Below are 15,310 nucleotides of genomic sequence, written 5' to 3' on the forward strand. Positions count from 1 at the left end.
GTGATTCTCCCCACACTCTGGTCGTAGCGATTCTCCCCACACTCTGGTCGCAGCAATTCTCCCCACACTCTGGTCGTAGTGATTCTCCCCACACTCTGGTCGCGGTGATTCTCCCCACACTCTGGTCGCAGTGATTCCCCCACACTGTGGTCGCAGTGATTCTCCCCACACTCTGGTCGTAGTGATTCCCCCCACACTCTGGTCGCAGTGATTCTCCCCACACTCTGGTCGTAGCGATTCACCCCACACTCTGATCGCAGTGATTCTCCCCACACTCTGCTCGCAGTGATTCTCCCCACACTCTGGTCGTAGTGATTCTCCCCACACTCTGGTCGCAGTGATTCTCCCCACACTCTGGTCGCAGTGATTCTCCCCACATTCTGGTCGTAGTGATTCTCCCCACACTCTGGTCGTAGCGATTCTCCCCACACTCTGGTCGTTGTGATTCTCCCCACACTCTGGTCGTAGTGATTCTCCCCACTCTCTGGTCGCAGTGATTCTCCCCACACTCTGGTCGCAATGATTCTCCCCACTCTCTGGTCGCAGTGATTCTCCCCACACTCTGGTCACAGCGATTCTCCCCACACTCTGGTCGCAATGATTCTCCCCACACTCTGGTCATCGCGATTCTCCCCACACTCTGGTCGCAGTGATTCTCCCCACACTCTGGTCGCAGCAATTCTCCCCACACTCTGGTCGTAGCGATTCTCCCCACACTCTGGTCGCAGCAATTCTCCCCACACTCTGGTCGTAGTGATTCTCCCCACACTCTGGTCGCGGTGATTCTCCCCACACTCTGGTCGCAGTGATTCTCCCCACACTGTGGTCGCAGTGATTCTCCCCACACTCTGGTCGTAGTGATTCCCCCCACACTCTGGTCGCAGTGATTCTCCCCACACTCTGGTCGCAGTGATTCTCCCCACACTGTGGTCGCAGTGATTCTCCCCACACTCTGGTCGTAGTGATTCTCCCCACACTCTGGTCGCAGTGATTCTCCCCACACTCTGGTCACAGCGATTCTCCCCACACTCTGGTCGCAATGATTCTCCCCACACTCTGGTCATCGCGATTCTCCCCACACTCTGGTCGCAGTGATTCTCCCCACACTCTGGTCGCAGTGATTCTCCCCACACTCTGGTCGTAGCGATTCTCCCCACACTCTGGTCGCAGCAATTCTCCCCACACTCTGGTCGTAGTGATTCTCCCCACACTCTGGTCGCGGTGATTCTCCCCACACTCTGGTCGCAGTGATTCTCCCCACACTGTGGTCGCAGTGATTCTCCCCACACTCTGGTCGTAGTGATTCCCCCCACACTCTGGTCGCAGTGATTCTCCCCACACTCTGGTCGTAGCGATTCACCCCACACTCTGATCGCAGTGATTCTCCCCACACTCTGCTCGCAGTGATTCTCCCCACACTCTGGTCGTAGTGATTCTCCCCACACTCTGGTCGCAGTGATTCTCCCCACACTCTGGTCGCAGTGATTCTCCCCACATTCTGGTCGTAGTGATTCTCCCCACACTCTGGTCGTAGCGATTCTCCCCACACTCTGGTCGTTGTGATTCTCCCCACACTCTGGTCGTTGTGATTCTCCCCACACTCTGGTCGCAGTGATTCTCCCCACACTCTGGTTGAAGCGATTCTCCCCACACTCTGGTCGCAGTGATTCTCCCCACGCTCTGGTCGCAGTGATTCTCCCCACACTCTGGTTGTAATGATTCTCCCCACACTCTGGTCGCAGTGATTCTCCCCACACTCTGGTCGCATTGATTCTCCCCACATTCTGGTCGTAGTGATTCTCCCCACACTCTGGTCGTAGCGATTCACCCCACACTCTGATCGCAGTGATTCTCCCCACACTCTGGTTGTAATGATTCTCCCCACACTCTGGTCGCAGTGATTCTCCCCACACTCTGGTCGCATTGATTCTCCCCACATTCTGGTCGTAGTGATTCTCCCCACACTCTGGTCGCAGCGATTCTCCCCACACTCTGGTCGCAGTGATTGTCCCCACACTCTGGTCGTTGTGATTCTCCCCACACTCTGGTCGTTGTGATTCTCCCCACACCCTGGTCGTTGTGATTCTCCCCACACTCTGGTCGCAGCGATTCTCCCCACACTCTGGTCGCAGTGATTCTCCCCACACTCTGGTACTCGCGATTCTCCCCACACTCTCGTCATCGCGATTCTCCCCACACTCTGGTCGTAGTGATTCTCCCCACACTCTGGTCGTAGCGATTCTCCCCACACTCTGGTCGTTGTGATTCTCCCCACACTCTGGTCGTTGTGATTCTCCCCACACTCTGGTCGCAGTGATTCTCCCCACACTCTGGTTGAAGCGATTCTCCCCACACTCTGGTCGCAGTGATTCTCCCCACACTCTGGTCGCAGTGATTCTCCCCACATTCTGGTCGTAGTGATTCTCCCCACACTCTGGTCGTAGCGATTCTCCGCACACTCTGGTCGCAGTGATTCTCCCCACACTCTGGTCGTAGTGATTCTCCCCACACTATGGTCGTAGTGATTCTCCCCACACTCTGGTCGTAGTGATTCTCCCCACACTCTGGTCGCAGTGATTCTCCCCACACTCTGGTCGCAGTGATTCTCCCCACACTCTGGTCGTAGTGATTAACATAGAACATAGAACATAGAACATTACAGCGCAGAACAGGCCCTTCGGCCCACGATGTTGCACCGACCAGTTAAAAAAAAAAACTGTGACCCTCCAACCTAAACCAATTTCTTTTCGTCCATGAACCTATCTACGGATCTCTTAAACGCCCCCAAACTAGGCGCATTTACTACTGATGCTGGCAGGGCATTCCAATCCCTCACCACCCTCTGGGTAAAGAACCTACCCCTGACATCGGTTCTATAACTACCCCCCCTCAATTTAAAGCCATGCCCCCTCGTGCTGGATTTCTCCATCAGAGGAAAAAGGCTATCACTATCCACCCTATCTAAACCTCTAATCATCTTATATGTTTCAATAAGATCCCCTCTTAGCCGCCGCCTTTCCAGCGAAAACAATCCCAAATCCCTCAGCCTCTCCTCATAGGATCTCCCCTCCATACCAGGCAACATCCTGGTAAACCTCCTCTGCACCCTCTCCAAAGCCTCCACATCCTTCCTGTAATGTGGGGACCAGAACTGCACACAGTACTCCAAGTGCGGCCGCACCAGAGTTGTGTACAGTTGCAACATAACGCTACGACTCCTAAATTCAATCCCCCTACCAATAAACGCCAAGACACCATATGCCTTCTTAACAACCTTATCTACTTGATTCCCAACTTTCAGGGATCTATGCACACATACACCTAGATCCCTCTGCTCCTCCACACTATTCAAAGTCCTCCCGTTAGCCCTATACTCAACACATCTGTTATTCCTACCAAAGTGAATTACCTCACACTTCTCCGCATTAAACTCCATCCGCCACCTCTCGGCCCAACTTTGCAACCTGTCTAAGTCTTCCTGCAGACTACGACACCCTTCCTCACTGTCTACCACACCACCGACTTTGGTGTCATCAGCAAATTTGCTAATCCACCCAACTATACCCTCATCCAGATCATTAATAAATATTACAAACAGCAGTGGCCCCAAAACAGATCCCTGAGGTACACCACTTGTAACCGCACTCCATGATGAATATTTACTATCAACCACCACCCTCTGTTTCCTATCCGCTAGCCAATTCCTGATCCAATTTCCTAGATCACCCCCAATCCCATACATCTGCATTTTCTGCAGAAGCCTACCATGGTGAACCTTATCAAACGCCTTACTAAAATCCATATATACCACGTCCACTGCCTTGCCCCCATCCACCTCCTTGGTCACTTTCTCAAAAAACTCAATAAGGTTAGTAAGGCACGACCTACCTGCCACAAAACCATGCTGACTATCACCTATCAATTCATTACTCTCCAAATAACTATAAATCCTATCCCTTATAATTTTTTCCAACATCTTGCCGACAACAGAAGTGAGACTCACCGGTCTATAATTCCCGGGGAAGTCTCTGTTCCCCTTCTTAAACAATGGGACAACATTCGCTAACCTCCAATCTTCTGGTACTATACCAGAGGCCAACGACGACCTGAAGATCAGAGCCAGAGGCGCTGCAATCACTTCTCTTGCCTCCCAGAGAATCCTTGGATAAATCCCATCCGGACCAGGGGATTTATCTATTTTCAGACCCTCCAGAATATCCTGCACATCCTCCTTATCAACTGTAATACTGTCTATTCTACTCCCTTGCAACCCAGTGTCCTCCTCAGCTATATTCATGTCCCCTTGCGTGAACACCGAAGAGAAATATTGGTTCAATGCTTCACCAATCTCCTCCGGTTCCACACATAACTTCCCTCTGCCATCTATAACTGGCCCTAAACTTGCCCTAACCAACCTTCTGTTCTTGACATACCTATAGAACGCCTTAGGATTCTCTTTAACCCTATCCGCCAAAGTCTTCTCATGTCCCCTTTTAGCCCTTCAAAGCTCGCTCTTCAACTCCCTCTTAGCCAATCTAAAGCTTTCTAGTGCACTACCCGAGTGCTCACGTCTCATCCGAACATAAGCCTCCTTTTTCTTTTTAACCAACAAAGAAACTTTTTTGGTGCACCACGGTTCCCTAGCCCTACCAATTCCTCCTTGCCTGACAGGGACATACCTATCACAGACTCGCAGTAGCTGCTCCTTGAAAAAACTCCACATGTCGGACGTTCCCAGTCCCTGTAATCTCCTAGTCCAACCTATGTTTCCTAATTCTCTCCTAATAGCCTCATAATTACCCTTCCCCCAGCTAAAACCACTGGCCCGAGGTTCATGCCTATCCCTTTCCATCACTAAGGTGAACGTAACCGAATTGTGGTCACTATCACCAAAATGCACACCAACTTCCAAGTCTAGCACCTGGTCTGGCTCATTTCCCAGCACCAGATCCAATATAGCCTCACCTCTAGTTGGCCTGTCTACATACTGAGTCAAAAAACCTTCCTGCACGCTTTGAACAAAAACTGACCCCTCTAACGAGCTAGAGCTATAACAATTCCAGTCAATATTAGTCAAGTTAAAATCCCCATAACAATTGCCCTATTACTTTCACTCCTAAGCAGGATTGACTCCGCAATCCTTTCCTCAACCTCTCTAGAACTTTTAGGAGGTCTATAAAAGACTCCCAACAGGGTGACCTCTCCTCTCCTATTTCTAATCTCCGCCCATACTACCTCAACAGATAAGTCCTCATCAAACCTCCTCTCTGACACTGTGATACAATCTCTGACCAATAATGCTACCCCTCCCCCTCTTCTACCTCCTTCCCTACTTCGACTAAAACATTTGAACCCCGGGACCTGCAGCATCCATTCCTGCCCCTGCTCTATCCATGTCTCTGAAATAGCCACAACATCGAAGTCCCAGGTACTGATCCACGCTGCAAGTTCACCCACTTTATTGCGAATACTCCTGGCATTGAAGTATACACATTTCAAACCCTGCTCCACCCCACCTCTGCAATGCCGTGCATTGCAGTCCCCATCCATGCATCCCTCACTTTCAGCCCCACTACTCAGGATCCCTCCCCCCCCCCCGAATCAGTTTAAACCTCCCTGCATGGCCTTAGCAAATTTACCCCCCAGGATATTGGTCCCCTTCTGATTAAGGTGTAGACCATCCTTCTCATAGAGGTCACACCTTCCCCAGTACGAGCCCCAATTGCTTAAGTACCTGAACCCCTCCCTCCTGCACCATCCCCTCAGCCATGAATTCAAACCTTCCCTCTCCCTATTCCTCTCTAAACTATCCCGTGGTACAGGCAAGAGTCCAGAGATAACCACTCTGTCAGTCTTGGCCTTTAGTTTCCACCCCAACTCCATAAATCCCTGCCTAATATCCCCTTCCCCTATCCTCCCTATGTCGTGTGTCCCCACATGTACAATAACTTGTGGTTTATCTCCCTCCCCACTAAGAGTCCTGAATACCCTGTCAGACACATCCCGGACCCCAGCCCCTGGTAGGCAACACACCAACCCTGAGTCCCTACCTTTAGTTCCGACCCTCCTATCTGTCCCCTTAATTGTGGAGTCCCCAATCACAAGGCCCAGTCTTTTACAGCCCCTAACCACCTGAGCTTTCTCACTCGGCTCACCCCCAGAGATCTGCTCTCTATGCTCAGTTGATTCCTCCTCAACTGTAGCCTCCAGCACCGAAAACCTATTATGGAGGGGAACCGCCCCAGGGGATTGTCTTCCCAATTGCTTCTTACCCCTCCTCCTGGCATTGACCCAAGCCTCATTTCTAGGAGTTACTATTTCTCTATAACTCCTATCAACTTCCACCTCCGCCTCCCGAATTATGCGGAGTTCCTCTACCTCCCCCTCCAGCTCCTTTACACGCTCCTCCAGAAGCTGCAATCTAATGCACTTCTTACAACTCCCCACACTCTGGTCGTAGCGATTCTCCGCACACTCTGGTCGCAGTGATTCTCCCCACACTCTGGTCGCAGCGATTCTCCCCACACTCTGGTCGCAGTGATTCTCCCCACACTCGAGTCGTAGTGATTCTCCCCACACTCTGGTCGCAGTGATTCTCCCCACACTCTGGTCGTAGTGATTCTCCCCACACTCTGGTCGTCGCGATTCTCCCCACACTCTGGTCGCATTGATTCTCCCCACACTCTGGTTGCAGTGATTCTCCCCACACTCTGGTCGCAGTGATTCTCCCCACACTCTGGTCGCAGTGATTCTCCCCACACTCGAGTCGTAGTGATTCTCCCCACACTCTGGTCGCAGTGATTCTCCCCACACTCTGGTCGTAGTGATTCTCCCCACACTCTGGTCGTCGCGATTCTCCCCACACTCTGGTCGCATTGATTCTCCCCACACTCTGGTCGCAGTGATTCTCCCCACACTCTGGTCGCAGTGATTCTCCCCACACTCTGGTCGCAGTGATTCTCCCCACACTCTGGTCGCAGTGATTCTCCCCACACTCTGGTCGTCGCGATTCTCCCCACACTCTGGTCGTCGCGATTCTGATCCAGGTTCAATTCCAGGCTTGGGTCACTGTCTGTGTGGTGTCTGCACATTCTCCCCGTGTCTGCACGTTCTCCCCGTGTCTGCGCGGGTTTCCTCCGGGTGCTCCGGTTTTCTCCCACAGTCCGAAAGATGTGCATATTAGGTGGATTAGCCGTGCTAAATTGCCCCTTAGTGTCCAAAGATGTGCTGGTTAGGGTGGATTGGCCATGATGAATTCTCCCTCAGTCTACTCGAACAGGAGTGTGGCGACTTGGGGATTTTCACAATTACTTCATTGCAGTGTCAATGTAAGCCTACTTGTGACGGCAATAAATAAATTTACAACTTTAAAAGGTTAAAACTTTGCTAACAGTTGTACCTAATGGTTAGGAATACTGCAACCACTCGGAGTCAAAGTACAAAGAACAGTACAGCACAGGGACAGGCCCTTCGGCCCACCAAGCCTGCGTTGACACATAATTCCTTTCTAAACTGTTGCCTCTTCGCAGTTTCCCTCAATTCCCTGCCTCTTCATGTATCTCTCCAGATGCTTCTTAAACATTGCTCTTGTATCTATTTCTACCAGCTCCTCTGGCAGTGCATTGCAAGCACTTACCACCCTCTGTGCAAAAACAACTTTCCCCTCAGCCTCTGACGTTCAACAAACCAAGTTTATCCAATCTTTCCTCATAGCTAATACACTTTAAACCAGAGACTGAGTAGACTGGGACAGTGGAATTCAGAAGAATGAGGGGGGACCTTATAGAAACATATAAGATTATGAAGGGAATAGATAAGATAGAAGCAGGGAGGTTGTTTCCACTGGCGGGTGAAACTAGAACTCGGGGGCATAGCCTCAAAATAAGGGGGAGCAGATTTAGGACTGAGTTGAGGAGGAACTTCTTCACACAAAGGGTTGTGAATCTGTGGAATTCCATGCCCAGTGAAGCAGTTGAGGCTACCTCATTGAATGTTTTTAAGGCAAAGATAGACAGATTTTTGAACAGTAAAGGAATTAAGGGTTATGGTGAGCGGGCGGGTAAGTGGAGCTGAGTCCACGAAAAGATCAGCCATGATCTTATTGAATGGCGGAGCAGGCTCGAGGGGCCAGATGGCCTACTCCTGCTCCTCGTTCTTATGTTCTTAACATCCTGACAAACCTTTTCTGTACCCTCTCTAAAGTCTCCACATCCGTCCGCTCGTGTGGCGACCAGAACTGTATGCAATATTCTAAATGAGGCCTAACTAAAGTTGTGTGCAGCTGCAGCATGACTTGCCAATTTTTATACTCTATGACGCCAGAACAGCCAAATCTGTGGGTGCTAAATAATTTGAATGGACGTGTCATAAAATTCAGCGATGTGACATTTTTGCATTGAGCTTTTGGACTTCTGCCATTGGAATTTCCCTTTCCAATCTTCAGACCCTGAAAGACCGGCTTTTTAAAAAACAAAATTGGGTTTAACCGACAGTTGCTGTTGGTGCTCAAAAGATATTCAGACACAGCGTTTGCGAGTGATGGATCCTTTATTGCCTTCTTATCGATAAGGAGAGGAGAACTGGAGAATTCTAAGACTTCTTCAGTCTACTCTGCTCAATTGTATATAGTTAGCCTTTTTATAGGGCACAACTTCAACTGAAGATAATTATTTCTAGTCACGTACACGGGTCAATTATTTACAGATGATATAAAGGGGTCGGCCCAAGACAATAGCTGTTTCATCGCGTCCCATTGGTAATGTCGTAATCTTTAGTGGTGGATGGATGGAATGTCCGTTCAGACAATGGTTACTTAATCATGTCTTTATTTCAGTTTTGGTGCTGTTAGCAAGGACATTCAGCTGTGTTCTGTCGATAGATAGAGTGAAACATCTACCTTTGTCTGCGCTATCTATTTCATGTATATGCAGAGACAGCCAATCTGCAGTGTCGAGTGCTGCTGCTGATGTGCTAATTTTCTTGGTCCCCCTGGCCGACCCCCTGCTGAACTCAGTTCTCCTCTCCCACATTGCCACATGAAGGAACTGCTACATCCGACACATCCTCCGTAGAAGCAGCCATTCCTACTTGCAGCAACTGTAGGAACTGCTACTTCTGACCTTCATGGTTTCTCCAACAGGCTTTTTAAAAAAAAATTAAATGGTCATGTCTTGGTCTGCACTCAGCAACTACCGGTTGCTGCGAGTGGGAACTGATGGCAGAGCAGTGATTGGAGGAGCAGTGAGCATGGGGGAGACAGAGCTGCCCCTCTAGAGTCCCACACTGACTACCCCATCTCCTCCAATCACAGGTTCCCTCTCTCTCAGTCTTGTTGCTCTTCCAAAGACAGAATATATAATTGGAGGAGCAGCGAGCGAGGGAGGAGAGGAACATGTCATTGGAGGTCGATGAGCCAATCCCACTGTCGCTAGGTACTGACACAACCCAACTCCTTACTTGGTTCAGGTCCTAAATGAAGTATTTAAATGATCAGTGCCTGAAATGTCGGAACGATATATTGGTTTCATAATTTCAATTCCATGTTACCCTTCCTTTTAACTTCCGGTCCACCACTTCCCCACTCAGTTTGTTTGCCTGTTTTGGTTACCAAATGATTGTTACATGTTTGCATGTTTTTAACCTGATTATAGAAACCATACAGTGCAGAAGGAAGCCATTCGGCCCATCGAGTCTGCACTGACTCTCCGACAGAGCATCAAACCCGGCCCTATCCCCACAACCCCACATATTTACCCCGCTAATCCGCCCTAACCTGCACATCTTTGGACACTACGGGCAATTTAGCATGGCCAATCCACCTAACCTGCACATCTTTGGACACCAAGGGGCAATTTAGCATGGCCAATCCACCTAACCTGCACATCTTTGGACACTAAGGGGCAATTTAGCATGACCAATCCACCTAACCTGCACATCTTTGGACACTAAGGGGCAATTTAGCATGGCCAATCCACCTAACCTGCACATCTTTGGACACTAAGGGACAATTTAGCATGACCAATCCACCTAACCTGCACATCTTTGGGCACGAAGGGATAATTTAGCATGGCCAATCCACCTAACCCGCACATCTTTGGACTGTGGGAGGAAACTGGAGCACCCGGAGGAAACCCACGCAGACACGGGGAGAACGTGCAGACTCCGCACAGACAGTGACCCAAGCCGGGAATTGAAACCGGGTCCCTGGTGCTGTGAGGCAGCAGCGCAAACCACTGTGCCACCGTGCCTTCCAGTGCATCAGTGAACCTTCCGACGCCAGCTACACTGCAAGTTGGGCTGGTTTTCTTGAGTAAAACAACGCGATGATTAAAATGCCGGTATCTTTTATTGAGATAGCAGCGAAACATTACGAAAACCAGGTGCGACACTCAGGAAGTGTACACACGGAGGAAATCTGGTTGCAAACGGTCGCAGCTGCCTACTGCGATGAGGAGAAAAGCTCGTGTAAATGTGTGGATGTGTGACTAAATATTGAGGTTGATGCGAATCCTGAAAGGCAGCATCGCCTTGTGCCTGCCGCGATTGGAGCGTTCCGTCACATGCGCAAGGCATCCTGCTTGGAGACAGATGTATTTTTCCTGTTCTCTCGCTCTCCCATTGTTTGTCAGCGGCGATTCACACAGAGATGTGTTATAAATACAATATGTTCTTATATAATGCTGGAAAGAATGGCTTTTTCTGGTGCAGTGTTGCCAGCCTTTGAGCAGCAGATCCACAGCCCACACATTTAGCGCGTGCACTCACACGCAATTGGACGCCAAGAGTACCTTGTACTGTTGAGCGTCTATATTTGAGTTTGACACTCGTGGTATTCTGCTGTTTTAAGTTTGCAATGTGACATTAAAATAAGTTGCTGATTCATTTTCGTTGAATCTCTACAGTGCAGAAGGAGGCCATTCAGCTCATCGAGTCTGCACCAACAACAATCCCACCCAGGCCCAATCCCCGCAGCCCCATGTATTTACGCTGCTTGTTCCCCTGACACTAAGGGGCAATTTAGCATGGCCAATCCCGCTAACCTACACATCTCTGGATACTAAGGGGCAATTTAGCATGGCCAATCCCGCTAACCTACACATCTCTGGATACTAAGGGACAATTTAGCATGGCCAATCTACCTAACCTGCACATCTTTGGACACTAAGGGGCAATTTAGCATGGCCAATCCACCTAACCTACACATCTCTGGATACTAAGGGACAATTTAGCATGGCCAATCCACCTAACCTACACATCTTTGGATACTAAGGGGCAATTTAGCATGGCCAATCCACCTAACCTACACATCTTTGGATACTAAGGGACAATTTAGCATGGCCAATCCACCTAACCTACACATCTTTGGATACTAAGGGGCAATTTAGCCTGGCCAATACACCTCAGCTACACATCTTTGGACACTAAGGGGTCAATTTAGCATGGCCAATCCATCTAACCTGCTCATCGTTGGACACTAAGGGGGCAATTTAGCATGGCCAATCCATCTAACCTGCTCATCGTTGGACACTAAGGGGGCAATTTAGCATGGCCAATCCACCTAACCTACACATCTTTGGACACTAAGTGGCAATTTAGCATGGCCAATCCACCTAACCTGCACATCTTTGGACACTAAGGGGCAATTTAGCATGGTCAATCCACCTAACCTACACATCTTTGGACACTAAGGGGCAATTTAGCATGGCCAATCAACCTAATCTGCACATCTTTGGAGTGTGGGAGGAAACCGGAGCACCCGGAAGAAACCCACGCAGACACAGGGAGAACGTGCAGACTCCACACAGACAGTGACCCGAGGCCGGAATTGAACCTGGATCCCTGACGCTGAGAGGCAGCAGGGCTAAGCACTGTGCCACTATATTTTGAGCGCAAGTGAGGACAGAAACGTGACTGGGACTAATCCACCGTTTGAAAAAGGAGCGATCCCTTGTGCCTGCTCTGAATTATTTGCCTCATCAGATCATGCATTATCCATGCAAACAATTTTTTGCACTTTCTTCCAGGTGTTCACTGCGATCTTCACAGCGGAAATGATGATGAAGCTAATCGCGATGGACCCTTACTACTATTTCCAGGAAGGATGGAACATCTTTGATGGCTTTATCGTGTCCCTTAGTTTAATGGAATTGGGCCTCGCAAACGTTGAGGGACTGTCTGTACTCAGATCCTTCAGACTGGTAAATATCAAGCCAGGGATTACTTGCCTTCATCTGATTTACAATCACCGTGGTGTCTGTACTGGGAGAACTCTGCAAAAGCCCTCCCTCAGCGACACCACTGTGTCAACCTATGGGTTGGGACCTTTTTTTTAATATATCCATTCGTGGGACATGGGCGTCACTGGCTGGCCAGCATTTATTGCCCATCCCTAAGTTGCCCTTCGAGGGCAGTTGAGAGTCAACCACATTGCTGTGGCTCTAGAGTCACATGTAGGCCAGACCGGGTAAGGACGGCAGATTTCCTTCCCTAAAGGAAACCAGATGGGTTTTTCCGACATCAGTAGATTCCTAATGCCAGATTTTTTTTATTCAGTTGTACCCACCTCTCACAGCTCATTTTTTGTTGAATTCAAATTCCACCACTTGCCGTGGTGGGATTCGAACCCGGGTCCCCCAGAACATTAGCTGAGTTTCTGGATTAATAGTCCAGCGATAATACCACTAGGCCATTGCCTTCCCATGTGATAACAAGCTGCCTATTTTATGGCCATTGCTGTCTCTTTACCCCAGCAAGCAGAGTCTATTTAAACAGTGCGCTGCAGCAAATAGTCAACAGAGTCTACTTAAGTCGAGTTTGCAAACTGCAGCAAACGGAACTCATGGCTGTAATTGCAGGCAACGGCTTCCGATTTAAAAGCAGGATGATTTTCCGAGCAGGATACGGTGCGTGAAGGATGGTTACATAATACAAATTGACAACACCTCCAGCAAGGTGCAGTGACTGGATGATAGTTCTGTGAAAATGCAGAGGCACAAATCAATAAGAAGTTTAGGGGGATTAGCCAGTCGCATAGCTCAACTTAAACCACCACTGTACACTTGTAACGAGACAAATGAACTGGCAGAACAGGTGTGCATGAATAATTACTAACCGTTAATATTCAAGCTGCTTTATTGAAAGACTGAATTGCTGAGCTGATTCGCTCCAAATTAAGAATATTCCAAGCATTCAACTTGCTAGCGTTTTCACTTTGTAAAGTGTTTTGTCTCCGAGTGCTGTGTACATTAGCAATGAGACGCCGAAACGTGAAATTATATGAACTGCATATTGTAATCTAATCCAGAAATAGCAGCACACTTATATACAGTCAACAATAAGCCATCCTTCTGAGGTTGGGCGGCATGATGGCACACTGCCTCACAGCGCCAGGGACCCGGGTTCAATTCCAGCCTTGGGTCACTGTCTGTGTGGAATCTGCACGTTCTCCCCATGTCTGCGTGGATTTCCTCCGGGTGCTCCGGTTTCCACCCACAGTCCAAAGATGTGTAGGTTAGGTGGATTGGCCATGCTAAATTGCCCCTTAGTGTCCAAAGATGTGTAGGTTAGATGGATTGGCCATGCTAAATTGCCCCTTGGTATCCAAAGATGTGAAGGTTAGGAGGATTGGCCATGCTAAATTGCCCCTTAGTGTCCAAAGATGTCGAGGTTAGGTGGATTGGCCATGCTAAATTGCCCCTTATTGTCCAAAGATGTGCAGGTTAGGTGGATTGACCGTGCTAAATTGCCCCTCAGTGTCCAAAGATGTGCAGGTTAGATGCATTGGCCATGCTAAATTGCCCCTCAGTGTCCAAAGATGTGCAGGTTAGATGGATTGGCCATGCTAAATTGCCCCTTATTGTCCAAAGATGTGCAGGTTAGATGGATTGGCCATGCTAAATTGCCCCTTATTGTCCAAAGATGTGCAGGTTATGTGGATTGGACATGCTAAATTGCCCCTTATTGTCCAAAGATGTGCAGGTTATGTGGATTGGACATGCTAAATTGCCCCTTAGTGTCCCAGGATGTGTAGGTTAAGGGACTAGCAGGGTAAATGCATGGGGTTACAGGGACAGTGGCTGGGTGAGATGCTCTGTCGGAGAGTTGGTGCAGGCTCGATGGGCTGAATGGCCTCCTCCTGAACTGTAAGGGTTCTATGACTCTTCTCTGAAAGACAGTTAAGGGAAGAGTTTCCAATAGTGTCAAGTGCTTGGGCCACTGTGAGCAAAGATCAGGAAATTGCTTGCAATGGACCCGCAAAGGCTTTGAAGATGTGAGGTCTGCTAAGTATATGGAAATGTCTGCGAATGGGGTTCCCATCAACGCAAGGTGGGAACTCTGTTTCGTCACTGGTAGGTGGGCAGAGACGATTAAGCGGCAAAATCCTGCCAGTGTAAAAACCCTTTTGGGACTCCCACTCGATTCTCTTCCCCTGCTGCCATCCCATCTGCCGAAAATGGGGACAGAGAATTACCCCCCTCCCCTCCCCCCACACTCCCCCACGTATGTTTTGTTCAGTTAGAGTTCCCATACAGAATTGTACCAGCAGAGGGAGTCTGCAAGCAGAATCAGAGAGTACGAAGAAGCCGTTTTTAATAAAAGGAGGCAGGTTGCTCACGCACTTGTAACTCTGGTCTTTCTCTGGCCGTTTCTAATCCCAAGCTACTCACACCTCTTGCTAGCTCTTCATTAAATTCGAGTATCTATTTCTTTAACCAAGTTTTCAGTGATCCTGCAAATGTTTCCTCTTCTGACTTGGACTGGAATTCTCTGATGTTGTTCGTCCCACGACCGCTGCCAGCGCGAATGGAGAATTTGGCGCTCAGCCAAATCTTCACTCACAGTAACGGGACTGGAAAATCCCAGCCGCTGGCGAGGTCGGAGAATCCCAGCCGTGATGTCTGCTTGTGCCTGCTCATGCCCTGGCAAAATGCCTTGGGACATTTTTCTATGTTAAATATGTGGGATGAGTATAAATCAGTATTTGAAGGTTGGCATAGACATGGTGGGCCGAAGGGACTACTTCCCTGACTCTAAATGTGTTATATAAATGCAACTTGCTGTTGTAGCCACTGGTACCTTGTGATGGTTGACTCCACGGACTGTTTGTAGCTATACAATCCCTTGGTGGGTGAGAATTTGCACACAATGAAAATATCCAGAAACAAAAGTCTATTTTTTTTAAATGGTGAAGATCCCAAGATGACAGCTTTCAGGGTTAAAAAAGGCAACTGTTAGTTTTGATAACACATCACAACATCGGAACGCTGGAGTCATACCTGTGACAACAGTCTCAACAGGAGCTGTTTCTCAC

General features: G+C 48.9%; 1 protein-coding gene across 1 annotated transcript in view; it reads left to right on the forward strand.

The window, feature by feature from the left end:
* The window catches only part of LOC144481846 (sodium channel protein type 8 subunit alpha-like), a 639,525-nt gene that overhangs the window by 554,066 nt on the left and 70,149 nt on the right, over nt 1-15,310 (forward strand). Inside the window, exon 14 of the mRNA XM_078200997.1 lies at nt 12,024-12,197. Within this exon, the coding sequence (XP_078057123.1) occupies nt 12,024-12,197 (174 nt within the window). The remainder of the gene's footprint in view (nt 1-12,023; nt 12,198-15,310) is intronic.

This window comes from Mustelus asterias, chromosome X (assembly GCF_964213995.1).
Source record: "Mustelus asterias chromosome X, sMusAst1.hap1.1, whole genome shotgun sequence".
Taxonomy (NCBI): domain Eukaryota; kingdom Metazoa; phylum Chordata; class Chondrichthyes; order Carcharhiniformes; family Triakidae; genus Mustelus; species Mustelus asterias.